General features: G+C 44.6%; 1 protein-coding gene across 3 annotated transcripts in view; it reads right to left on the reverse strand.

The window, feature by feature from the left end:
• The window catches only part of LOC135377144 (uncharacterized), a 90,420-nt gene that overhangs the window by 44,530 nt on the left and 18,752 nt on the right, over positions 1-27,138 (reverse strand). The window contains exons 1-2 of one of the 3 annotated variants that reach the window (XM_064609442.1): positions 5,073-5,807; positions 4,788-5,015 (exon numbers count right to left, since the gene is read on the reverse strand). The exons of the other annotated variants lie outside the window; for them this stretch is intronic. Coding sequence (XP_064465512.1) covers positions 4,788-4,813 — 26 coding nt within the window. The 5' untranslated portion in view covers positions 4,814-5,015; positions 5,073-5,807. Of the gene's footprint in view, positions 1-4,787; positions 5,016-5,072; positions 5,808-27,138 lie in introns of those variants that run through there. 3 annotated transcript variants of the gene reach the window in all.

Raw genomic sequence — 27,138 nt, forward strand, 5'->3', positions numbered from 1 at the left:
AACTCTGAGTTGCATTTCACATTTGATATTTCTGTGTGGTTCATTAGAAATTTCTGTTGCAAGATATTACAAAAATTGATGTAATTAAATTTGTTTCTCTTTTTGATTGAGTATCATTGCTACCAATTCATAATTTAAACTTTCTCTACATGTTCAATAAGAATATCGCCTCTCTACAAACTTATTCGACTTGTCAACCACTTTGACGAAAGATTTCCGTTTCAGGGAAAGGATGCGAAAAGATAGTGACACCCGCGAGTGATATCGACATCTATTTGCGCTGCACAATAAAATATATCGCCTTTGAGCTCTCTTATCTGACCTCTAGAGCGCCCCGTTTGCTGGACGAAGTAATATGGCCCCTGACCCTTTGAGTGATAAAGCATGCGCTGTGCTATGGTCACATAGATAAAGTCTCCAGGCTTTGAGGAAAAGAGTGAAAACCGTGCATATTTCCTATGTCTTGGATACTTCCATCAAGGTTCGTAGTGTTTGTTAGAATGAAAATTGTATTGATCGATTTTATGATGGTTCAATGATAGATTATTTTCCTCTGTTGTTGTTTACGTGTCGCCGCGTGTTCCTCTGTTCTTCAGCGTTAAGTCTGTGCTATTTCGCCTTTGATAGATTGATTAGCTATTATTTCTCTATGTGTTGGATGGTGCGCAGGTTTGGCTCTTGGCTAGGAGCGTGCTATGTGGTGAAGTGGAATATCTTCTTTGTATTGGTATACATTTTATTTCCTCTTGTGTTCGTGTCGTTCTTTGTTCTGTTTGTTAGCTAGGAGCGTGCTATGTGGTGAAGTGGAATATCTTCTTTGTATTGGTATAGATTTCATTTCCTCTTGTGTTCGTGTCGTTCTTTATTCTGTTTTTGGCTAGGAGCGTGCTATGTGGTGAAGTGGAATATATTCTTTGTATTGGTATAGATTTTATTTCCTCTTGTGTTCGTGTCCCATAGTCCTCCAGAGTCTCTGCTGTTCACATTTAGCTGCATACAACTATCAGAACTTCCCGCTATTGCACTGATGGTTCTCACGTATAGGAATATTAGACGTTTTATAATACAATTTGTAATTTTGATTTTAATCGTATTGATTAAGAATATCTTCTTTGACTAAATGCGCTATCAATTCTGATTTATTGAAAACTTCCACTAATAAAAATATTGTGTTTGATTTGTGATACCTATTCAATGCTAATGTATCATACCTGTAATAAGTATTGTTACGTGTATTGTGTTCCTTCTATTTCAGATTTTTGGCAAAGTTTTTCCCATTCACGCAGAGTCATAACATAATTCCTAATGACTTTAATAAATATATTTTCACTTGTACTTTTGTGTGTGGCTATCCTTTGCATGTAAACTGCACACCTGTTGTAGCTGGAAAAATTACGATTCAAGTCGACTCAGGCTGAAAAATGACGAAAAATCGGCGGCCCAGGCTGAAAAAATGACGAAAGTCGGCGGCCCAGGCTGAAAAATGACGAAAGTCGACGGCCCAGGCTGAATGGTAAACGCGCACGCAGCCCTCCGACCACGCGACGCCCAAGTAGGAAAATTGTGAAAGAAGTCAGCCCAGGGTGAAGGGTAAGCACGCACGCAGCCCCCCGGTCACGCTCCGCCCACCACAGCAGCCCTCCACCCGAGCACCGCCCACCTGTCACGGGAAGGAAGTCGGCCCAAGTAGGAAAATGGTGAAAGAAGTCAGCCCAGGGTGAATGGTAAGAGCACACGCAGCCCCCCGGTCACGCTCCGCCCACCACATCAGCCCTCCACCCGAGCACCGCCCACCTGTCACGGGAATGAATTCGGCCCAAGTAGGACAATGGTGGAAGAAGTCAGCCCAGGGTGAATGGTAAGCGCGCACGCAGCCCTCCGGTCACGCTCCGCCCGCCACAGCAACCTTCCACCCGAGCACCGCCCTGTTACAGTTGGTGAATGTCTTTCGGCTGGGTTTTTCTCCTTCACTTGATTGGCATCACAATTTCCAGCACTATTGGCTTTAATAAATATATCTCAACTTGATTGCCATTAATAAATATATTTTGACTTGTACTTTTTTGTGTATGACCCTTCTTTGCATGTCTCTGCATGTAAACCGCTCACCTGTTGTATCGGAAAAATATGTGAAGTCGGCCAAAGAAGTCTGCACAGGCTGAAAAATGTGAGATGGTAAGCGCACGCGCAGCCCTCCCCCGCCGATAATCACGTGGACAACCCTCCGCACACGCGCCGCGCGGGGAAAAATACGCACCGGGCAGGGTCCAAGGGTGCCGTAGTTTCTCATTGTCGGTATTTAACACAAGTCGTATACTACTAGAGCTCTCTTGCCCATGACGCTTTGCAGCCTTCTTTTCCAAACAGGCTTTTTCCATGTGCCCATTTTTCTTGTAGTAGCTGCAAACTGCGTTGCGATGCGGGCAATGAGCAGGAGGAGGATGTGGTCCACAACGAAAACAGTTTTGATTGTTACGCTGCCTCCACTTTTTCCTCAATGCATTAACTTCTTCCGGAGGTTTCGAGGCCTCTATCGCAGACTCACCAGTCAACAACAGACGTAGGGCGCGTTGAAACGATATGTCACCCTCAACATGAAGACGCTGTCGCAAATTTGCGTTTCTAACACCGCAAACAAAAGAATCGCGAAGCATGACCTCTAGAGGCAGGCAATACACATGTGAAGGGCAATAGTCAGACGCTGAAGACGACGCGGATGGTCCTGAGGACGCTGACGGTCCTGAGGCCACAAAGTAGTGTGGCCTACTGAGTCCAATGAGGTAGCTGCCGTTGTATCTGCAGGTGCAGGAGTCTGATATTCCTGCAGCGAAATGACGTCTTGCCAGGATCCAAAATTGCAATCCTTAGCAATTGGCCTTAGAGCTGTGACATAGTCGGATATCGATTTGCCAGCATGCTGGTTGCGTTGGTGAAACTTGGAGTGGCTCTGAAATTCGTAGGGCTTATGCTCAAAATGGCCTGCAGTAGAACAACAGGTTCATCAGACGATACGCCATGAAGACATCGAGGCGCATCAAATTACCGGCAAGTTCGAACGTGTCCTCCCCTACAAACGGGTGAAAATGTGAGCCCTCTTCTGGATCGCCGATACCGCGAGCATCAAAGAAGAAACTTAGACGCTGGATCCATGAAGGCCAGGACGTACCCTCAAAATCAGCAGTTGAGCTGTGCGTGGATATCGTAACCTTCGCACGTCGCCATTGTGGTGTGTCCAACCACTCAGTTCCAGAGAAGATTTATTTCCGAACTGCCAAGACAGAATAGAAGACGCACAGCGCGCTCATACCAAAGGGGGATGCCACTAGAGCTGTCATAAAAATACAACAGAAATGCTTTTCGCCGAGCTCCAGGACGCGGTACGGGCCATCGCAGGGAGGTTGCATTGTGTGGCTTACATCATCTCGTCGAGCAATCACACGTGCGGCTGTGCGAGACTCACAAAGATGAACCAGCGCGTGGGGATCCGTATATCTGGGGAGCGAAGGCCACGGAATGTGGCACAGAGGTGGTCCAATACGACGTCATATCCGGGACGGCGACTTCGGAGGTGGGTGTTAAGATTGGACAGGGAAGGTAAAGAGGACAGCAGCACACCAGTTCAGCAGTGCTGCAGTGGTAGCTCTCCTTGGTTACTGTGCAATGCCCACCATAACGAGGGGAACGCATTCAATGTAGGATGAGGAAATGTCAGAAGCTCACAAGGCGGACTTCCTCAGGTGGTTAAAATGCTCTACGAGCCAGTTTGAGGTCGGGTGCTATGCTGCAGTGCTGGTCTGTTTACTGCCGATAAATTTACATAGCTCGTGAGGCAGAGTGGAGTCGAGCTGGCAGCCACGGTCGGAGGTGATTGGGGGCATGCCAAAGCGTGGGATCCATGTTTCGAAGAAGGCTCTTGCAAAGCCCTCAGCGCCTATGTCGGGAAGGGGCAGAGCCTCAGTAGTAAAAGAATAATACGACTTAGCGAGCAATTTGACACCTCCCTCCTCTCTCACCCCCCCCCCTGTTACCCCCAATTTTGCAATTTCCACCCCCACCCAATTTTTTTAAAAAATTTTTCGATTTTTTCACTTAAAATCGCTCATACACGCATAAGAATGCGATAATAGAGCGTAGAATATAATTTTCAATTAATAAATTCAATTACTATTCATTCCAACGAGAGAGAGAGGAGGAAAATATCAAATTATCGTTAAGTCGTGTTATTCTATAACGAGACACACGAAAAGAAGCGCACATACGGATAAATGCACTTTCTAAACTCATTTAATAATTCAAGTCATTACTATACACATTCAATTCATTCATGTGTCAGTCCAGGTTCGGTAACAGCATCAGCCCATGGGCGCCGCCATTTGCAAAGCGTCACACCAGGCAGGTCGGAAAGCATCACGTCAGGTGGCAGCACCGCTGTCATCATGGGGACTTCCGTGGAATGCAGAAAGAAACAAAACAAAAAAAAGTGCTAACGAGGGGAAAACACGCGCGAAAACAGGCACACACACACAAAATTTTCACCATCGCGAATATGTGCGGGCATGCACCGACGAGAATAGCAACAAGGGTCATTGACAGAATGGTGTACAAGGGAATTGCGAACATGTTTGGGCATGCACGGACAAGAATAATAACAACAAGGGGAAGACTTTCTGCTAATCGCAACAAGGTAAATCGCCAAACATACACTACTCCAATACACGCTGACAAGTAATCGCAGTTAGGGGGTAGGTAAACGCGACAACAGAAGAAGTATTGAAACGACAACTCACCGGCACCGAAGTATTTCCACACACATCACTCAGTCAAAAACAGTCGCTCGTCACGAAATCCGTGGCGAGGAGAGCACCAACAGCATGACCGCCACTCAGAGATCCACCCGAAGCAATGAAGCGTCCGTTGATTTCTCCGCCAGGGCATCAGGAGCTCTGCCCTGTCATTGGTCGTGACGTCATCCGTTCCAAAGGTCGTCCAGAGAGGAGAGCTTCGCAAATCCCCCTCTGTTATTCATTAAATATAGTAACCAATTATGACGTCACTGTTTATGGAAATCTTACATTAAAGCGAAATCCAGACGGGTGCGCACCTACACCACAACCGTTGCCCTAGCTTCCCCTGCGAGAATGAAGCACTGGTCTACCAGACACCGCGCTGTTTGACGTCATCATTTCCTCCCATTGTCTGAGGCTGCTCCTGTGAGCACCCAACCACCGCCCAAACGGTCAACGTTTCAAAGTTCGCTCTTGCTATCAGGAGTGAAGAATGCGCGCCAGACAAGAGTGCTTCATGCTCCCTGATATTAATTGAATTTACATCGCCATATTATTTTCTTTACTGCGCTATTACTGATTTTTCATTCTTACATTAAAGATTACAAAAACTACTACTACTACAAAAAAATGCTCTTGCTCCTGTTATTGAAGGTCATATGAAATTACTCTAATTTTAACAGTCATAAATTATATTCACTCATTAAAGGAAACACCATCCATGCGCAAAGGCTGAGAAAAAAAAAACTGAGCCTTGCAATTAAGCGCTATTTCCTCGAAGACTTACTAAATGACTAAATAAACATATCAAAAAGCGCTTTTTCTACTTTCAATCATTGTGAACCATATCAACATTTTTTGTACAACAATTCAAGAAACTAATCATCGCTCTCTTCATGAACGCTGTTGCTTCTGTCTAAAATAACTGCCCCTATTGAAGATGAGAAAATAATAAGCGAGCCTGGACCACTCAAAGTGATCAATAGGCTTACTCAATGCGCGAAAATCATATTTTCTTTCTGATTTTGCTCTTTAAAAGTAGCGCACTATCCACAAAGCGCGATCTCAGTTGTCTCGCGACGTAAACCCCAAATTATTATTATTATTATTATTATTATTATTAACCATAAAGCGCGCCAAGTTTTCCTCAACCCCCATTTCTGCTTGCTACATGATGTGTCATGCAGTCACGCAGGGCAAGAATGAGTAAATTTAGCATATGAAACGCATTTTCACCATTCCGTTTTGCAGCTTGCTTCCATGAGCAGACACACAACCCTCCCTTTTTTGTTCACGTTCTCTATGAAATGTAATTATTATTATTACTTGAAATGGAACAAACTGCAGCAGATTCGTCTCACAGAGACGGAAATTTGCATTGAACGCTCAGATACCCGATTTTCTGCGCTACGACTGCAAAATTAAGCACCATCATCAACACATAAGTCATAATACTTGTCATGCCTTATCGAGCAATGTGCATGCCGACAGGCATGACAAAACACAGAACAAACACACACTCCCGTTTCTACTGTCCGAAAATTATGGAACCGCGTAATTGTACGCACCCTGAATTTTACCAGGAAATCTAAACTTGAACAGAGCTAAAAGACCGACAAAAGCTAACACTGACAAACAACAACTGAAAAACAACAATTAACAAACACACCCATTCGTTTCTGCTGTCTGAATTCGCGCTAAATGCGTGAGCGATTCCAAGAGCAAGCACACCGTTTGAAGAAAGCCTAACAAATGTAGCTCAACACAGCCCTCGCCACAATAGCCGGGTGGGAGGCGGCACGATTCACAAAAAACGACTTCTCTTGCTGATTTTGCTTTTAAAACATGGTTAACTAGCAATTAAGCGCTCCAAGTTTTTCTTACTTCTCATTCCTTCCTGCGTCTTCCGCGTCCTGTCATGCAATGAAGCATGGCAAGAATTAGAAACTTTAGCATATGAAAGTCATTTTCACCATTCCATTTCGAAATTTGCTTCCATGAGCAGGCACACAGCCGCCCGTTTTTTGTTCACATTGGCTATGAAAATCCAATAATCATACTTACTTCCAACAAATTGCAGTGAAATCCAGATTCGATTCACGGAGACGATAATTTCTACCCTCTGCGTTAAGCGCCCAGATACCTGTATTGATGCTGGAATTGTAATAGCTACGACTGCAAAACTTAAGCACCTTCATCAACATAACAGTTATAATGCGTGTCATGCTTTATCGAGCAAAGGGCATGCACAAGAATCGTGAAGCATGACAAGATACACGCTAACAAACAACAACTAACAGACACACACACACACACACACATTTCTCCTCTCAGAAAATTATTAAGCAGCATAATACGACATACTCTGAATTTTACCGATAAAACTAAGTTTGACCACAGCTACAAGCACGACAAACGCGCAATCTATCAACCTACAACAATAACTGACGGTTAACAAGCAAACACACCATTTAATTCTACGCTAAAGGCATGAGCGATTCGATAAGAACAAAGCACACCGCTTTATGAAAGCCTAACAGCTATGTAGTTTTAATACGGCACTCGCTGCGACAACAGCGTGCAAGGCTCATAAAATCGGTGCGAATCCTTGTAAATTAGCGTGCCCAAAACAAGCACTTCACCTTGCCCGCAAGTCATTCAACAAAGAACTCTATTAAAAAACGCGTGCGATAAACCTCATTTTTTAAACTAATATTTCGCGCAATCGTACATAACTTCTTCACTCGACCGACAGGAATAGGCATACACAAAGAACTTACTTGTCAAGTGGGGTCCCCGCATAAAATACGCCCGCACACAACAACAACAATAAAGGATGACGATTAGATGGGGTGTGGTGGGGTGCTGCGGTGGGGTGAGGCACGCACACATACACACATACAGACTCACATTTTTCATTACACACAACGACCGTTGCGAGTCTTCACAATCACAGAAATCCATATTATTTCTCTAAGTCAATAATTATTCATCGCAAAACACTGCCCATATATACTATGTATGCAGCCATGAAACAATAGAGCTTCGGTTCGGATGTAATAGGATTCACCGTCTGCCGACCGACGCGTACGAGAGAGAGAGAGAAAAAAAGAAAGAAAAACACGAGTGAAAGCAGGCCAGGAATGCGCGTTGGCTATGGCTATGCGTACAGAAAAAAAGAAAGAAACGGTGCCATCATGCTCATATGCAGCATCTCTAATACATCTCCCTATTATTATTACTATTTTCAACAACATCAACACCATAATACAGATGGGCTACACGAAATTCTGATTCTTTCCTTTTACTTGTATTCGCTTCCACTAAAATAATTTGAAGGAATAATATACAGTGGAACAGGAAAATGAGAACAGAATTTCAGCATACGCTACACGCTGGTTCACCTAACAAGCTCGAAACCTTTCTGAATATATCCTGCAGGTACTGGAATAAAGATTTATCGCAAAGATAATCATCTGCTGCACGTCGTATTTTTTAAAATAAGAAATGGTAAAAACACTCGCTCTCAGCGTGTTAAACGCTATATGTAGCAAATAATAACAACAATATCAGAGCATTTTTGTTCTTTATTTCGTTATTTCCAAGAGCTCATTACTTTGTGCGAGCCATAGAAAAATTAAAAATTTCTGCTTTGCTGCCGTTAAAGTAGCACGAAAGCAAGCACTCGAATAGCAAAGTGCATATTGTCAAGCATAACAAATGCACACGCTAACGACAACAATAACTACCAACAAACACAACCCTTCATTTCTACTGTCTGAATTCGCGGTAGGAGCGTATAAGTGCTTTCACAAGAACAAGCACAGTGCTTGAAGAAAGTCTATAACAAATGTAGCTCAACGCAGCCCTTCCCACAATCACCGTGTTGAAGGCTGTCTTTTCTTTCTGATTTTGCTTTAAAAACGTAGCTTAAACAGTTTTTCGCACATAACATTTCTGCTTGCTACGTGACGCGTCCTATCATGTAATAAAGCAGGGAAAGAATTACTAAATTTAGCACACAAAAAAATGTTTTGCGATACCGATTCGCAATTCGCTTTCATGAGCAGGCACATCCCTTCCCTTGTTTGTTCACAACTTCACAGCGCGCATGAAATTTAAACACGATTTCTTAAAATGCAACAAATTACTGCAGAATCGTCTCACGGGGGCTGGAATTTCTACCATCTGCGTTAAGCGCTCAGATACCCGCATTTTTGCACAAATAGCAAAATAGCTATGTCTGCAAAAAGTAAGCACCTTCAACAAGTTCATAATTCCTGTCATGCCTTATCGAGCAATGTGCATACCGACAGGCATGACAAAACACAGAACAAACACACCCATTTCTGCTGACAGAACTGAGCTGTACAATGAGGCACGGAGCAACCCGGGCAAAACAAGGGCTCACACATTCAGTGAGCAGTGACTACTCCTTGATCAGCATAATACTACCACATACTGTGAATTTTACCCCGAAAACTCAGCTTGAACACAGCTACGTGCATGACAAATGCACGTGCTAAACAAAAAACTGACAAACACACGCTTGCACTGATACTGTCTGGACTCGCGTCAAGTGAGTGCCAGCATAAGAACAAGCACTCCGGTTCTTGCTGTTGTTGTTGCTCTTAACTAACAAATGTAGCTTGATGCAGCCCTCGCTGTGATGACCGCGTGGAAGGCTCATAAAATCGATTCGAATCCTGGTAAAATAGCGCGTCCGCAACAAGCACTTCACCTTGTTTGCAGGGCACCCTGTACCCATCTCTTTTCAGAAAACGCGATAAACTTTATTTTTAATCAATATTTCGCGCTACAGTACTTTTCTTTCAAACGAAAAGGCGTACACAACGCGGAGATTACTTACTTACTTTTCAAGTGACTTCCTAGCTTCACAAATACACACGCCCACACATATTTTTCATACACACAACGAGCGTCGCCTATTCAAACTCCAAAAGTGTCTTCCCAGCCACATTATTCCTCAGGTCAATAATTATCCAACGACAAAATACGCAACACACATATGCGCCAGTGGTACAAAGGACAGCGCGTCTTCGCACCGGATGTAATAGGAACTTCCACGCAGGCGACACCAGCTAAAAACAAATAAAGCAGCTCAGAAATGAACATTGCCATTGCGTACAGAAAGACATCGAGCTCCATGCAGTAATAAAAAAAGATGAATAACACAGAATTGGAATTCGTTGCCTCTTGCGTTATTTACTTACACCAAAATATTTTGAAACAATACTACAGAAGTGAGTCAAGCAATTGAGCAAAGAATACATCTGGATTCGCTATACACACAGCACCTCTAAGCCATTTTTAAACCAAACGAGAATGCATGTATTCATTAGTATGCTATAATAATCGTAACAAAAAAGAAAAAAAAAAAAGAAAGGAATGCATGTTCGCTATACATCCATGAGAAAACGGTGCCGAGCTTTTGCGCAGCAGTTATGATACAGAAGGGTTATTTTTGCTTTTATTTCGTTGCACCCATATATTTTGCAAGAATACTATAGAGTGGAACGGGTAAATGCGAACATCATTCGCTACACGCTGTAGCTGTCATCATTTTTACCAAACCAGTTAACATGTGTTTCATCAGCATACGACCTTTCACTAGATAGATAAGTTGCTAATGACACTCACAAAATTGTCATTCCAACATCATTGACTGCAAGCTTCAGTGCCCAACAGAGCAATGCGCGCCCATCAGCATGCCTTGGACTCACTTCGCACACATACGATACCTTTCTTAATATATCCTACTGCCACCGGAATCAAATGTTTATATGTTTATCGCAAGGATAATCATCTGCCTCGTGTCGTATTTGTTATTTTTTAAGAGACGCCAAAAGAGCCTCACTCTCGTCGTGTTAAACAGTACGTAGGGACTGATACAATAGAGGGCAGGGTAATTTTTCTTTATTTCTTTATTTATTTTATTTTTTCTTTAGAGTTTATTACTTTGTACGAGTCATCTAAATTTAACATGTCTGCTTTGCCGCTGTTAAAGTGATGAAACAGTGCGCCTGAACCGCGTCCCCACGCGAGCCGCATGCGGGCCCGTTCTCGCGGTTTGAACACGCTGACGCAATCGCGCGCGCGGTCCGTTACCGATTCCCCGTGCGAGCGCACTGTTTCATCACTTTAACAGCGGCAAAGCAGACATGTTAAATTTAGATGACTCGTACAAAGTAATAAACTCTAAGAAAAAATAAAATAAATAAAGAAATAAAGAAAAATTACCCTGCCCTCTATTGTATCAGTCCCTACGTACTGTTTAACACGACGAGAGTGAGGCTCTTTTGGCGTCTCTTAAAAAATAACAAATACGACACGAGGCAGATGATTATCCTTGCGATAAACATATAAACATTTGATTCCGGTGGCAGTAGGATATATTAAGAAAGGTATCGTATGTGTGCGAAGTGAGTCCAAGGCATGCTGATGGGCGCGCATTGCTCTGTTGGGCACTGAAGCTTGCAGTCAATGATGTTGGAATGACAATTTTGTGAGTGTCATTAGCAACTTATCTATCTAGTGAAAGGTCGTATGCTGATGAACACATGTTAACTGGTTTGGTATAAAATGATGACAGCTACAGCGTGTAGCGAATGATGTTCGCATTTACCCGTTCCACTCTATAGTATTCTTGCAAAATATATGGGTGCAACGAAATAAAAGCAAAAATAACCCTTCTGTATCATAACTGCTGCGCAAAAGCTCGGCACCGTTTTCTCATGGATGTATAGCGAACATGCATTCCTTTCTTTTTTTTTTTCTTTTTTGTTACGATTATTATAGCATACTAATGAATACATGCATTCTCGTTTGGTTTAAAAATGGCTTAGAGGTGCTGTGTGTATAGCGAATCCAGATGTATTCTTTGCTCAATTGCTTGACTCACTTCTGTAGTATTGTTTCAAAATATTTTGGTGTAAGTAAATAACGCAAGAGGCAACGAATTCCAATTCTGTGTTATTCATCTTTTTTATTACTGCATGGAGCTCGATGTCTTTCTGTACGCAATGGCAATGTTCATTTCTGAGCTGCTTTATTTGTTTTTAGCTGGTGTCGCCTGCGTGGAAGTTCCTATTACATCCGGTGCGAAGACGCGCTGTCCTTTGTACCACTGGCGCATATGTGTGTTGCGTATTTTGTCGTTGGATAATTATTGACCTGAGGAATAATGTGGCTGGGAAGACACTTTTGGGAGTTTGAATAGGCGACGCTCGTTGTGTGTATGAAAAATATGTGTGGGCGTGTGTATTTGTGAAGCTAGGAAGTCACTTGAAAAGTAAGTAAGTAATCTCCGCGTTGTGTACGCCTTTTCGTTTGAAAGAAAAGTACTGTAGCGCGAAATATTGATTAAAAATAAAGTTTATCGCGTTTTCTGAAAAGAGATGGGTACAGGGTGCCCTGCAAACAAGGTGAAGTGCTTGTTGCGGACGCGCTATTTTACCAGGATTCGAATCGATTTTATGAGCCTTCCACGCGGTCATCACAGCGAGGGCTGCATCAAGCTACATTTGTTAGTTAAGAGCAACAACAACAGCAAGAACCGGAGTGCTTGTTCTTATGCTGGCACTCACTTGACGCGAGTCCAGACAGTATCAGTGCAAGCGTGTGTTTGTCAGTTTTTTGTTTAGCACGTGCATTTGTCATGCACGTAGCTGTGTTCAAGCTGAGTTTTCGGGGTAAAATTCACAGTATGTGGTAGTATTATGCTGATCAAGGAGTAGTCACTGCTCACTGAATGTGTGAGCCCTTGTTTTGCCCGGGTTGCTCCGTGCCTCATTGTACAGCTCAGTTCTGTCAGCAGAAATGGGTGTGTTTGTTCTGTGTTTTGTCATGCCTGTCGGTATGCACATTGCTCGATAAGGCATGACAGGAATTATGAACTTGTTGAAGGTGCTTACTTTTTGCAGACATAGCTATTTTGCTATTTGTGCAAAAATGCGGGTATCTGAGCGCTTAACGCAGATGGTAGAAATTCCAGCCCCCGTGAGACGATTCTGCAGTAATTTGTTGCATTTTAAGAAATCGTGTTTAAATTTCATGCGCGCTGTGAAGTTGTGAACAAACAAGGGAAGGGATGTGCCTGCTCATGAAAGCGAATTGCGAATCGGTATCGCAAAACATTTTTTTGTGTGCTAAATTTAGTAATTCTTTCCCTGCTTTATTACATGATAGGACGCGTCACGTAGCAAGCAGAAATGTTATGTGCGAAAAACTGTTTAAGCTACGTTTTTAAAGCAAAATCAGAAAGAAAAGACAGCCTTCAACACGGTGATTGTGGGAAGGGCTGCGTTGAGCTACATTTGTTATAGACTTTCTTCAAGCACTGTGCTTGTTCTTGTGAAAGCACTTATACGCTCCTACCGCGAATTCAGACAGTAGAAATGAAGGGTTGTGTTTGTTGGTAGTTATTGTTGTCGTTAGCGTGTGCATTTGTTATGCTTGACAATATGCACTTTGCTATTCGAGTGCTTGCTTTCGTGCTACTTTAACGGCAGCAAAGCAGAAATTTTTAATTTTTCTATGGCTCGCACAAAGTAATGAGCTCTTGGAAATAACGAAATAAAGAACAAAAATGCTCTGATATTGTTGTTATTATTTGCTACATATAGCGTTTAACACGCTGAGAGCGAGTGTTTTTACCATTTCTTATTTTAAAAATACGACGTGCAGCAGATGATTATCTTTGCGATAAATCTTTATTCCAGTACCTGCAGGATATATTCAGAAAGGTTTCGAGCTTGTTAGGTGAACCAGCGTGTAGCGTATGCTGAAATTCTGTTCTCATTTTCCTGTTCCACTGTATATTATTCCTTCAAATTATTTTAGTGGAAGCGAATACAAGTAAAAGGAAAGAATCAGAATTTCGTGTAGCCCATCTGTATTATGGTGTTGATGTTGTTGAAAATAGTAATAATAATAGGGAGATGTATTAGAGATGCTGCATATGAGCATGATGGCACCGTTTCTTTCTTTTTTTCTGTACGCATAGCCATAGCCAACGCGCATTCCTGGCCTGCTTTCACTCGTGTTTTTCTTTCTTTTTTTCTCTCTCTCTCTCGTACGCGTCGGTCGGCAGACGGTGAATCCTATTACATCCGAACCGAAGCTCTATTGTTTCATGGCTGCATACATAGTATATATGGGCAGTGTTTTGCGATGAATAATTATTGACTTAGAGAAATATATGGATTTCTGTGATTGTGAAGACTCGCAACGGTCGTTGTGTGTAATGAAAAATGTGAGTCTGTATGTGTGTATGTGTGCGTGCCTCACCCCACCGCAGCACCCCACCACACCCCATCTAATCGTCATCCTTTATTGTTGTTGTTGTGTGCGGGCGTATTTTATGCGGGGACCCCACTTGACAAGTAAGTTCTTTGTGTATGCCTATTCCTGTCGGTCGAGTGAAGAAGTTATGTACGATTGCGCGAAATATTAGTTTAAAAAATGAGGTTTATCGCACGCGTTTTTTAATAGAGTTCTTTGTTGAATGACTTGCGGGCAAGGTGAAGTGCTTGTTTTGGGCACGCTAATTTACAAGGATTCGCACCGATTTTATGAGCCTTGCACGCTGTTGTCGCAGCGAGTGCCGTATTAAAACTACATAGCTGTTAGGCTTTCATAAAGCGGTGTGCTTTGTTCTTATCGAATCGCTCATGCCTTTAGCGTAGAATTAAATGGTGTGTTTGCTAGTTAACCGTCAGTTATTGTTGTAGGTTGATAGATTGCGCGTTTGTCGTGCTTGTAGCTGTGTCAAACTTAGTTTTATCGGTAAAATTCAGAGTATGTCGTATTATGCTGCTTAATAATTTTCTGAGAGGAGAAATGTGTGTGTGTGTGTCTGTTAGTTGTTGTTTGTTAGCGTGTATCTTGTCATGCTTCACGATTCTTGTGCATGCCCTTTGCTCGATAAAGCATGACACGCATTATAACTGTTATGTTGATGAAGGTGCTTAAGTTTTGCAGTCATAGCTATTACAATTCCAGCATCAATACGGGTATCTGGGCGCTTAACGCAGAGGGTAGAAATTATCGTCTCCGTGAATCGAATCTGGATTTCACTGCAATTTGTTGGAAGTAAGTATGATTATTGGATTTTCATAGCCAATGTGAACAAAAAACGGGCGGCTGTGTGCCTGCTCATGGAAGCAAATTTCGAAATGGAATGGTGAAAATGACTTTCATATGCTAAAGTTACTAATTCTTGCCATGCTTCATTGCATGACGCGGAAGACGCAGGAAGGAATGAGAAGTAAGAAAAACTTGGAGCGCTTAATTGCTAGTTAACCGTGTTTTAAAAGCAAAATCAGCAAGGAAGTCGTTTTTTGTGAATCGTGCCGCCTCCCACCCGGCTATTGTGGCGAGGGCTGTGTTGAGCTACATTTGTTAGGCTTTCTTCAAACGGTGTGCTTGCTCTTGGAATCGCTCACGCATTTAGCGCGAATTCAGACAGCAGAAACGAATGGGTGTGTTTGTTAATTGTTGTTTTTCAGTTGTTGTTTGTCAGTGTTAGCTTTTGTCGGGCTTTTAGCTCTGTTCAAGTTTAGATTTCCTGGTAAAATTCAGGGTGCGTACAATTACGCGGTTCCATAATTTTCGGACAGTAGAAACGGGAGTGTGTGTTTGTTCTGTGTTTTGTCATGCCTGTCGGTATGCACATTGCTCGATAAGGCATGACACGTATTATGACTTATGTGTTGATGATGGTGCTTAATTTTGCAGTCGTAGCGCAGAAAATCGGGTATCTGAGCGTTCAATGCAAATTTCCGTCTCTGTGAGACGAATCTGCTGCAGTTTGTTCCATTTCAAGTAATAATAATTAAATTTCATAGCGAACGTGAACAAAAAAGGAGGGTTGTGTGTCTGCTCATGGAAGCAAGCTGCAAAACGGAATGGTGAAAATGCGTTTCATATGCTAAATTTATTCATTCTTGCCCTGCGTCACTGCATGACACATCATGTAGCAAGCAGAAATGGGGGTTGAGGAAAACTTGGCGCGCTTTATGGTTAATAATAAATAATAATAATAATAATTGGGGGTTTACGTCGCGAGACAACTGAGATCGCGCTTTGTGGATAGTGCGCTACTTTTAAAGAGCAAAATCAGAAAGAAAATATGATTTTCGCGCATTGAGTAAGCCTATTGATCACTTTGAGTGGTCCAGGCTCGCTTATTATTTTCTCATCTTCATAGGGGCAGTTTATTTTGAGACAGAAGGCAACAGCGTTCATGAAGAGAGCGATGATTTTGTTCTTGAATTGTTGTACAAAAATGTTGATATGGTTTCACAATGATTGAAAGTAGAAAAAGCGCTTTTTGATATGTTTATTAGTCTTTTAGTAAGTCTTCGAGGAAATAGCGCTTAATTGCAGGCTCAGTTTTTTTTTCTCAGCTTTGCGCATGGATGGTGTTTCCTTATTATGAGTGAATAATAATTTATGACTGTTATAATTAGAGTAATTTCATATGACCTTCAATAACAGGAGCAAGAGCATTTTTTTGTAGTAGTAGTAGTTTTTGTAATCTTTAATGTAAGAATGAAAAATCAGTAATAGCGCAGTAAAGAAAATAATATGGCGATGTAAATTCAATTAATATCAGGGAGCATGAAGCACTCTTGTCTGGCGCGCATTCTTCACTCCTGATAGCAAGAGCGAACTTTGAAACGTTGACCGTTTGGGCGGTGGTTGGGTGCTCACAGGAGCAGCCTAAGACAATGGGAGGAAATGATGACGTCAAACAGCGCGGTGTCTGGTAGACCAGTGCTTCATTCTCGCAGGGGAAGCTAGGGCAACGGTTGTGGTGTAGGTGCGCACCCGTCTGGATTTCGCTTTAATGCAAGATTTCCATAAACAGTGACGTCATAATTGGTTACTATATTTAATGAATAACAGAGGGGGATTTGCGAAGCTCTCCTCTCTGGACGACCTTTGGAACGGATGACGTCACGACCAATGACAGTGCAGAGCTCCTGATGCCCTGGCGGAGAAATCAACGGACGCTTCATTGCTTCGGGTGGATCTCTGAGTGGCGGTCATGTTGTTGGTGCTCTCCTCGCCACGATTTCGTGACGAGCGACTGTTTTTGACTGAGTGATGTGTGTGGAAATACTTCGGTGCCGGTGAGTTGTCGTTTCAATACTTCTTCTGTTGTCGCGTTTACCTACCCCCTAACTGCGATTACTTGTCAGCGTGTATTGGAGTTGTGTATGTTTGGCGATTTACCTTGTTGCGATTAGCAGAAAGTCTTCCCCTTGTTTGTTATTATTCTTGTCCGTGCATGCCCAAACATGTTCGCAATTCCCTTTGTACACCATTTTGTCAATGACCCTTGGTTGCTATTCTCGTCGGTGCATGCCCGCACATATTCGCGATGGTGAAAATTTTGTGTGTGTGTGCCTGTTTTCGCGCGTGTTTTCCCCTCGTTAGCACTTTTTTTTTGTTTTGTTTCTTTCTGCATTCCACGGAAGTCCCCATGATGACAGCGGTGCTGCCACCTGACGTGATGCTTTCCGACTGCCTGGTGTGACGCTTTGCAAATGGCGGCGCCCATGGGCTGATGCTGTTACCGAACCTGGACTGACACATGAATGAATTGAATGTGTATAGTAATGACTTGAATTATTAAATGAGTTAGAAAGTGCATTTATCCGTATGTGCGCTTCTTTTTCGTGTGTCTCGTTATAGAATAACACGACTTAACGATAATTTGATATTTCCTCCTCTCTCTCTCGTTGGAATGAATAGTAATTGAATTTATTAATTGAAAATTATATTCTACGCTCTATTATCGCATTCTTATGCGTGTATGAGCGATTTTAAGTGAAAAAATCGAAAAATTTTTAAAAAAAATTGGGTGGGGGTGGAAATTGCAAAATTGGGGGGTAACAGGGGGGGGGGTGAGAGAGGAGGGAGGTGTCAAATTGCTCGCTAAGTCGTTTTATTCTTTTACTACTAGCCTCGGGCCGGAGGGTTAAAACTGTCCAAGCAAGAAAGTGTATGCCGAAAGCCCCTGGCTGGAAGTGGTTGTCCAACAAGGTCTCTGTAGATGTTGTCCAAAAGGTGGTCGGGTGGGATGAACTTCGCTAGGGGGGTTATGGTGTGTTGGCGAATACTCGCTCTCTGGCAGGCAAGGCAAGAACGCGTCCAGGCGCGGAGGTCAGTGTGCATGTTGGGCCAGATGCAGCATGCGGACATGAGCCGTTGGGTGTCTCATATGTCTGGGTGAAACGGAAGACGTCGAAGATGCCGCGGCGAAAGGAGAGTGCCAAGCAGTTTGGGGCACGCCTGACGCACTTCTTCTACAAGTGGGTGGAGACCTCTGAAACCCTGAAAGAGTTCACCTCGCTGCGTGATTTAATATTACGGGAGCAGTTTTTTTAGGTGTCCTCAGGCGTTGGCCGTATTTTTCAAAGAGGGTGAATGCGAGGCTCTTGATGAGACTTGTAAACGGGCTGATAAATATTTGGAAGCTCAGGGACTATAGGGAAGACTGAGGAGGAGCACCTAAGAGTGTCGCGAGGTCTACAGGTTGTATGTTGTGTGCCGAGATGGTACACAGAGTCGCGGATTGTAGGTTGCGGTTCACTAGGCAAAGGCAAGGCGCCTGTGGGACATGTGGAGAGACAGGACATAGGTCAGCGAATTGTCCGAAGAGAGGATTGGAGAGCGGCTAAGAACGCTTGTATTATGGGTGTGCCCTTAGGTTTTGTGAACGATGGTAACGTGGTTAGACATCATGAGGAGCCGTACGAGTGTCGCTATACCGGATGCACCACGATACACAAAGAGTATGTGTTGTAAATTCTGTGCATTCCAGAAATGGTGTACATCGCTACGATGTGGTAAAGGTAGAATGAATGGACTGTCTGTCGAGGCACTCCGCGATACCGGTTCAAGCATGGTCATAGTGAGGAGAGGTCTGGTGAAAGACATCCAGCTGACTGGTCGTTATGTGGTGGCACGTTTGGCGGAGGGAACGCTGCGCTGGCTAGCAGAGGCAGTCATAAGTATTGCGACGCCGTATTTGCCGGGGAAGGCGGTGAAGTAACTGCACGAATGCGCCTATATGTGACTTACTGCTGGGCAATGTGACGGGCACGAAGCTAACTGACGTCTCCGAAGTCTGTATAACACTCAACAAGTGGGGCCCATACACAGGGTGTCCACGCTAAGTGTGAACAGATTTTTTAAAAATATATCAATCACTTTTTCCGAGATGAAATCAATTGCAATATAGCATATGCTGAAGGGCACTCCCTAGGGGGGCACTAACAGGGTTCCTTAGGCAATGTCTTAATTAACTTTCAATAATTAACTTTGTAATTATAAAAGCTACGAAGTTGCTCCAATGAGAACATCTGATCTCTTCGGTCACCAGATAGCAAAGCCGTTTTCAGAACAAAAATCCGTTCGATAGATCGTCCGCAAAAAATTCGTGAAGGAACGCCATTTTTTTCTTTATTTTATTCATTGCGCATCTCTAGAGACGCGTCTTTCCTTCGCCCCCAATACGAGAGGATGAAAGAGCACACTATCGCCTCTTGCGTCCTGGAAAAAGATTAAAAGAAAACAGAAAATGCAGCCCAAGATAAGGGCAGTCGCGATCGAGTCATCCGATAGATTTGTGTTTTTGTTTTGTTTCCGCAAGTTAAAGCTAATCTTCGACGCATGAGGCGGCACTGTGCTCTTTCACTCTCTCACACTGGGGGTAAAGGAAAGCCGCTTCTTTGAAGATGCGCAATAAACCAAATAAAGAAAAAAATGGCGTTCCTTCACGATTTTCTTGCGAACGATCTACCGAAGGGATTTTTGTTCTGAAAACTGTTTTGGTATCTGGTAACCGAAGAGATCAGATGTTCTCATTGGAGCAACTTCGTAGCTTTTATAATTAAAATTTAATTATTGAAAGTTAATTAAGACATTGCCTTAGGAGTCTGTTAATGCCCCCTAGGGAGTGCCCTTCAGCATATGCTATATTGCAATTGATTTCATCTCGGAAAAAGTGATTGATATATTTTTTAAAAATCTGTTCACACTTAGCGTGGACACCCTGTATAGTTGTAGGTGCTGTTCCACACAGATCGAGCGAGTTCGATTGTGGCAAACGGTCGAAGGCAACTCAGATTTTCCCCTGGTTACACAACTCCTGTGTAAAAGAACAGTTGAAGGCGTCAACAATGTATAGGCAAAGGTGACTACAGGGTTTTGGTTCCAACAGCTGACAGTGTACCCTGTCAATGAGAGCAGAGCACGGCGTATTTGGTACGGCCAGCAGGGCGGCGTGAGAAGTTTGAATAAGAACTTTGCACTAGCAGCACCAGTACGGGGAGACCATGGTTTAGGAGTGAAGGGGGCAATACATAGGTGGTGTACAAACGGTTTAGCCAGTATAGTAAGTCGGCGGGTTTCGTGGTGTCCAGCATTCTTTTGGAGGGGTTCGGTTACAAGTATGTTGTGTGTCTTTGTATTTTGCAGAATTGTAAATATGTATCTACATAGCGTTAGAAGAGACCATAGTAGCGTGCGCTCTTGAAAGTGGTTCGTATGCAGGTTTCGAAAGTTATTCATAAGAAGGAAGTTTGATAGTTGTTAAATTGACATTTTCCCGGAATGTAAGTCGCTTCGTAAATTGGTCCATTTTCATCGGGTGCAGGTTGTGTGCTACACCCCAGCAGGCGGATTTCCATGTTGTGAAAGTGCATGTCGTGCAGGGCTGGACGAGTGTGTGTGTACTGACGTTGATGTTTGTCACTGCCTCACTTGTATAGCTAAAGTGATGTAACGCTTTGTGTTTCTTTGTATCTATATTAATTTCACAGTTTTCAGTCAGGGGTGGCTCGGAATTGTCACTGATATATTTACGTCCACTTTAACGTGCATGGTATATCCACTCGTCGTTAGTCCATTGAGATCTAGAAGAATGGACAAGAAGGACATTTCGGTTTTCTATTTAGTGGCATCAAACAAAGTGAAAAAAGTCTGGGTTAATGTTTTGTGGTGGGGAATTGTAAAGACATTCTGAAGACATTGAACAATTCGGGGTTGTGCAATGTCTTACGACGTGTCATGGTTGTGGTCACACCTGGGCAAAGAAGAAGCTCAGGAGGGAAACGTGCAGGGTGTGTGACGTAAGTGGCACGGACAGAGGTGCACGGGCGATTGGGTTCTGCAAGAGAACAAGGACTTTGGGCTGACAGTCTGCATCGCCTTTGAGTTCTACCACTCGGCTCATGATCCTGTCTCATCTCTGGTCCTGGGGGTCTGCCCCACCAGGTTCTTGCCTCTGGCTCTGGATTGCTTTGTTGCTGACGCTGCGCTGTCCGGCCCGAGGGTTACGTCTGCTGGGTCTGCGTGCGAGGTTCCCCCAGTACAAGCAACAGGCACATTAAATTGTCTGCTTACAACACCTTGTTTGACTCTGTCTCATGCTAGTTTCTATCCGAACTAACCTGAGAGCTCTGGCGTCCACGTCCAGTGTAGGCATTGTGAACTGATCCGCCGTCACGTAGAATGACTCACAGCCTGCCGCATCACATAGAGTACTTCTACAGTGAGCTCGAGGGTGTAGCTCATATGTCGTCTCACATGGTGAATGGTTGCACGAAGCAGTCTTCAGATCAATGGTGCGGGATTGTGGTCGGTGTGCAGCACAAACAGTCGACCTTCTAGGAAGTAGTGGTAATGCAGGGAGGAGTTCATGGGACTCCGCTGGTGTAGGCTTCCTCGAGAAGAGACCCAGGGGCCCCCATGCTCTGTCGTGGCGTTACGACGGCAATGGTCGAAGCGTCAACAAAGAGGGCTGTCTCTCATTAAGAGGCTGCAACACAGGGGTGAACAAAGCAGCGATAAAGGTTGACCAAGCCGTGGAAGGAGCCAAGGGTGCGACGGGTAAGGGGGGCGTCGGTAGTCCTGAATGGTCAGAACTTCCAGTAGACTTGAAGAGGTCGGTACCATTGGCATTGATGAGTGGCGAAGCAAAGTAAGTGACATGATTCCGGACTCATTCTTCAGAACATTGGCAATCACGGTATAGGCTTCGAAATAACAAAACTGTTTTGCTTGTAAAACTTCATACGTGTCGTTTTTTGTACTACTCACTAGACACATTAGGGTCAGCGGAAGATGATGGCCAGCATGGCCGGTGGCCCTCATTGCATGTGGTGATGCATTGAAGCATGGCCTTAGCAATCAATATTTAAAAAAAAAATACTTTCTCTAGGAGATTATACACTGTCTTTTTGAGTCGTGATGTTCCTTTAGTTCCGTTCTCCTCTTTCGCCTGATGGACATGAGACGCAAGGGCATCACGGACAGTTCATTTCTAATTGTACTTTCTCTAAATTACTCTTGTTTGCACGTCTACACTTGCACGCATTGTGGTCTCTAATAAAGAGCATATCCTACAAACACGAATGACCCATGAGGCACGGAAGCCGTCTCACAGATGTACATAATACAGGGTGTGTGCAGAAAAACGTGACCCGCATTTTTACACGTAACTCGTTGTGTACTTACCCAAGGAACTTCCGGTGGCGTACGATGGCGTAATTGTGCGTACGAAAGCTACAAAAAAAATCCCGGAAGCCATACTCAGCGTAAAAAAATAAACAGAGCGCGAAAACATTGGCTTCCATGCATTACAATAGGCCGGTCATCACAGTGCATGGTAGTTGTTGGATTTTGTGGGTGTGTTGAAGAGGAAAACGAGTTGTAATAAAAGAAAACGATTGGGTAGGCGCGAGGCCTGCATGCGATTGGAACTTTTGCTTCGAAAGCTGTTCGAGACAGTCTGGTTGTCTTCTGGGTCACTATAGTAGTTCCCCGTTCGGGTAGAAGAATATTCCACAACAGAAAATTTTTGTGCCGAAACCCGGGACTTATTCTCGCCCTTCAGCATGGACCCCGAAGCTTCGAAAGAGGACTGTTCAGATTCAGCTATTGATCGACTGAAGAAAAAGAGAGCCGTGGTACGTAGAGCTGCGACGAAAGTAATGAACGAACTTGATGTGATGTTGACCACGGAGACAACGCCAGTCGGTGCGTTTGAGGAAAAGGTGGAAGTCTTGAAGTTCAAAGAGAAAGAACTACAGAAGTTGGACGTGGAAATCGAAAGCCTCATCAGCATCGATGACCTGGACGACGAGGTGGAAGGTTCAGCAACGTATCAGGAGCGGATTGTCGTAACAAGGACTAGAGTGGACCGCAGGACAGCGACCACAGGAGCGATGAGACAGATTACCGTAGTGCCATCTTCAGTGGCACCGTCGGCTCCCATTGGAAGGAATCCTGCCACAGTGAAGCTTCCAAAGCTGGAGATTCCGAAGTTCAACGGCGATATTCGATCTTGGCAGTCCTTCTGGAATCAGTTCGTTTCGACGATAGACCAGAATACTGGACTCTCGAGCATTGACAAGTTCAAGTACCTCAAGAGTTACATTACGGGCAAAGCGGCATCGGCTATCGAGGGGCTCCAGATGACTGAAGAGAATTATCCCATTGCAACAGACATCTTGAAGGAAAGACTTGGAAGCAATAATCTTATTATTGACGACCATATGTCTCGTCTCCTGCACATAAAACATGTTCATGACGTAACCAACGTACAGAAGTTACGAGCAATGTTCGATGAGCTTCAAACCGGCGTACGAAGTCTCGAAGCCTTAGGAGTTAGCTCGAAAACCTACGGTGTCCTCCTCCTCAGCGTACTCAGAAGAGCTGTCCCATCGGAGTTAAACTTGGAATTCATCCGCAAGCATTCTACAACCTCGGAGAACGCCGACGGGGAGCTAGAGCTGTTCATCGACTTTCTAAAGAAGGAAGTGGAGACTCGTGAAAGAGGACAGCAGCATAGCCCTCGTCCAGAGCGCCGGGGTGGAAACCGATATCCTCCGCCTCCTTCAGCCTCAGTACTTGCATCAGGCGCTCACCCCGGCCGTCTTGATGAACACAAATGCATCTTCTGTTCCACTGAAGACCACGCATCTGCGGATTGCAATTCATCAATGCCCGTCTCCGAGCGCAAGGGTTTATTGAAGAAGGAAAATCTATGTTTCCGTTGCACCATGCGTAACCACACGTCACGATTCTGCAGAAGCATGAGATGGATCAAATGTTCAAAGTGCAGCGGGAGGCATGCGTCATCCATGTGCGAAGCAAGACAGAAAGAAGATAGAGACCAGTCATCAGCAGAAGCAACGTTACAGTCTTCATTGAAAGTAAAGGACCACGCGCGGTGCGCTCCACAACGAATTATTCTACAGACAGCACAGGCGTGGGCAGAAGGTGAACGGACCCGTCTTCTTGTTCGGATTATGCTAGACGGCGGAAGCCAGCGAACGTTCATACGTCGTGACATTTCTGAGAAGCTACGTTTGAGGGTACTCGATGAGGAAGATTTGAGCATCTTCACCTTCGGGGACGTAACATCCAAGGGTCATAGCAAATGTAAGAGAGTAGAGCTGTGGCTAAGGAGCCAATATGACCGAAGGCAGATACGTGTGGAAGCACTGGAAGTACCACAGATCTGCTCCGATTTGATGCAAGCTCCACCAGACATAATCAACAGGCATCTGAGGAACAAGGACATGCAGATTGCAGACACAACGCCATTGGGGTCTCGATGCGAGAATGGAATCTTATTGGGTGTGACTATTATTGGGAGGTTGTTACCGGAAACGTACGACGCCTCGACGACAAGCTTGTTGCAATAGAGACAATTTTCGGGTGGACATTGCAAGGTCCTGCTGTGTCGTCAACAACCTCAACGGCAATTTGTTCATCAATCGTTGGCATCATGAGGGTGGTCGTTACCGAAAACAACGAGGAGCTATCCCAAAGGATGAGGTCATTCTGGGAGCTCGAACACATCGGTATCACCGACTCAAAGACAGAGCTGTGCGACAAAGGCGAAGTAATGCAACGATTAGGAGAATCCGTAAAATACGAGAATGGGAGGTATGAGGTCAGCCTTCCGTGGAAGCAAAACGCTGACAAACTTGCAGACAACAAGGATATGGCACTCAGTAGACTGCGCAGCCTCACAGCCCGTCTTATGAAAAACCAGAGTCTACTCCAGGAATATGACACAGGCATTCGGGAGTATTTGAAGAAAGGATTTGCCGAAGTTGTAACAGAGAGCGAAACCGTAACTGAACCGGTTTTCTACATGCCTCACCAAGCAGTGATACGGAACGACAGGATAACGACAAAGCTTAGAATAGTCTTTGACGCTTCATCCAGATCTGAGGACCAGCTTTCGCTCAATGACACACTATCAGCCGGCCCAAATTTGAATCCGGATCTCACGACGCTGCTTTTGCGCTTTCGATTGTATAACATTGCAATTCTAGCTGACATAGAGAAGGCGTTCTTGCAGGTGTCCCTTTCAACAAAGGACAGAAACGCACTTCGTTTCATCTGGTACGAGAGTCTTCCCCAACCTGGCAAAGAACTGCCAAAGCTGGTCACATGGAGGATGACGAGGGTGCCCTTTGGAGCCACTTCCAGCCCCTTTCTATTGGCGGCAACGATCCGGTACCACCTGAAGAGGATGATGGATCAGTATCCTGTCACTGCCAGAATACTTAGCGAGAACTTTTATGTGGACGACCTGGTGACGGGCGCAGATGATGTCGAAGAAGCAAAACGTACATGCAGAGAGGCATCGGAAATCATGAGTACTGCGGGAATGCGACTTCGGAAGTGGACGTCGAATGTAAAGGATGTCCAAGAGTTCATGACGGAGGAGGCTGAAGGAGAGATACATGCACAAACGTCAAGCACGCCACAGCAAAAAGTGCTCGGTGTGGCATGGAACCCAGGGAAGGACGAGTTCCTATTTGACATGCAGTCGCTCCTAGATTTCCTACACAGTCGAAGAGACAACAAGCGATTCGTCTTGCAGGCGGTGGCACGCATATTTGACCCTTTCGGGTTTCTGACGCCGATGACGACAACTGTAAAAATACTCTTTCAAGAATTGTGGCGACTTGGGATCGAGTGGGACGAGCGGATCCCGGAGGACCTTTATAAAGGGTGGGACAAATGGTGCAATCAGCTTCCGGACATTCGTCACGTGTCTGTTCCCAGAAAGTTTGCAGAGGATGTGAGGGTTACCTGCGTCAAGAAATCCTTACACACATTTTGCGACGCAAGCCCGAAGGCATACGGCGCAGTTATTTATTTGATTTGCAGCAAGCCTGGCGAGGAGCCACGTTGTTCGTTGGTGATCTCAAAAGCGAGGGTAGCACCGCTCAAGAAACTTTCGTTGCCGAGGTTAGAATTGATGGCAACGCTAATCGGAGCACGGCTAGCTCATTTCGTAAAGGAGGCGACGGACCTTCAAGGAATCGAGAGCTACTACTGGACGGACTCGACAGTTGCACTGCAGTGGATTAAGAGCAGTGCGGATAAATGGAAGCAGTTCGTGTCAAATCGGGTGATTGAGGTGCAACAATTGTCTAGCCCCGAGAACTGGCGCCATTGCCCAGGAAGAGAAAACCCGGCGGACCTGTTGACGCGAGGTATGCTCCCATCAACGCTAGCGGGTAATCGTACCTGGTGGAACGGACCTCAGTGGTTGTGCAGCCCTAAGCACAGCTGGCCGACGACAAACTCGACACCAGTAGTGAGAGAAGTAGAGGCAGAAGAAAAGAAAGCTTCAGCAGCGCTTCATATAACCGCTGGATCGGAGTTGGTGCCAGTCCTCGACATTAACCGTTACAGTTCCTTCCTCCGGATGGTTCGTGTGACTGCTTGGGTCAAGCGCTTTAAAAATAACGCCAAAAGAGCATCACAGAGCCAAACTGGACCCCTGACCGCGAAGGAAATCGACGATGCTGAGAAGCACTGGATAAAAGCTGTTCAACGAGAAGTTTTTGGAGAAGAAATCAACAAGCTAAGGGCATCCCAGCCGTTGGACGGAAAATCTGCCATTCGCGATTTCAGTCCGTATCTAGATGACGACAACGTACTTCGGGTAGGAGGACGTCTACAATTTAGCGAGTCTAGAGAGTCAACCAAGCATCCCATGCTTCTACCGGCCGACCATCATTTCACTTCTTTGTTAATCGAGAAGGAACATTTCCGGTTGCTTCACGGCGGGATTTGCGAGACGCTAGGGCAGTTACGGGAACGATTTTGGATAATCAGAGGACGTCAAGCGGTAAAGAAGATTATCAAGAGATGTTTAGCCTGTCGAAAGCAAGCGTGCAAGCCAGCATCTGCACCAGTAGCGCCTTTACCGGCTGACAGGGTTACCAAATGCAAGCCATTCGACGTGACTGGCGTTGACTTCGCCGGACCGCTTTTGTACCGA

This window comes from Ornithodoros turicata, chromosome 1 (assembly GCF_037126465.1).
Source record: "Ornithodoros turicata isolate Travis chromosome 1, ASM3712646v1, whole genome shotgun sequence".
Lineage (NCBI taxonomy): Eukaryota > Metazoa > Arthropoda > Arachnida > Ixodida > Argasidae > Ornithodoros > Ornithodoros turicata.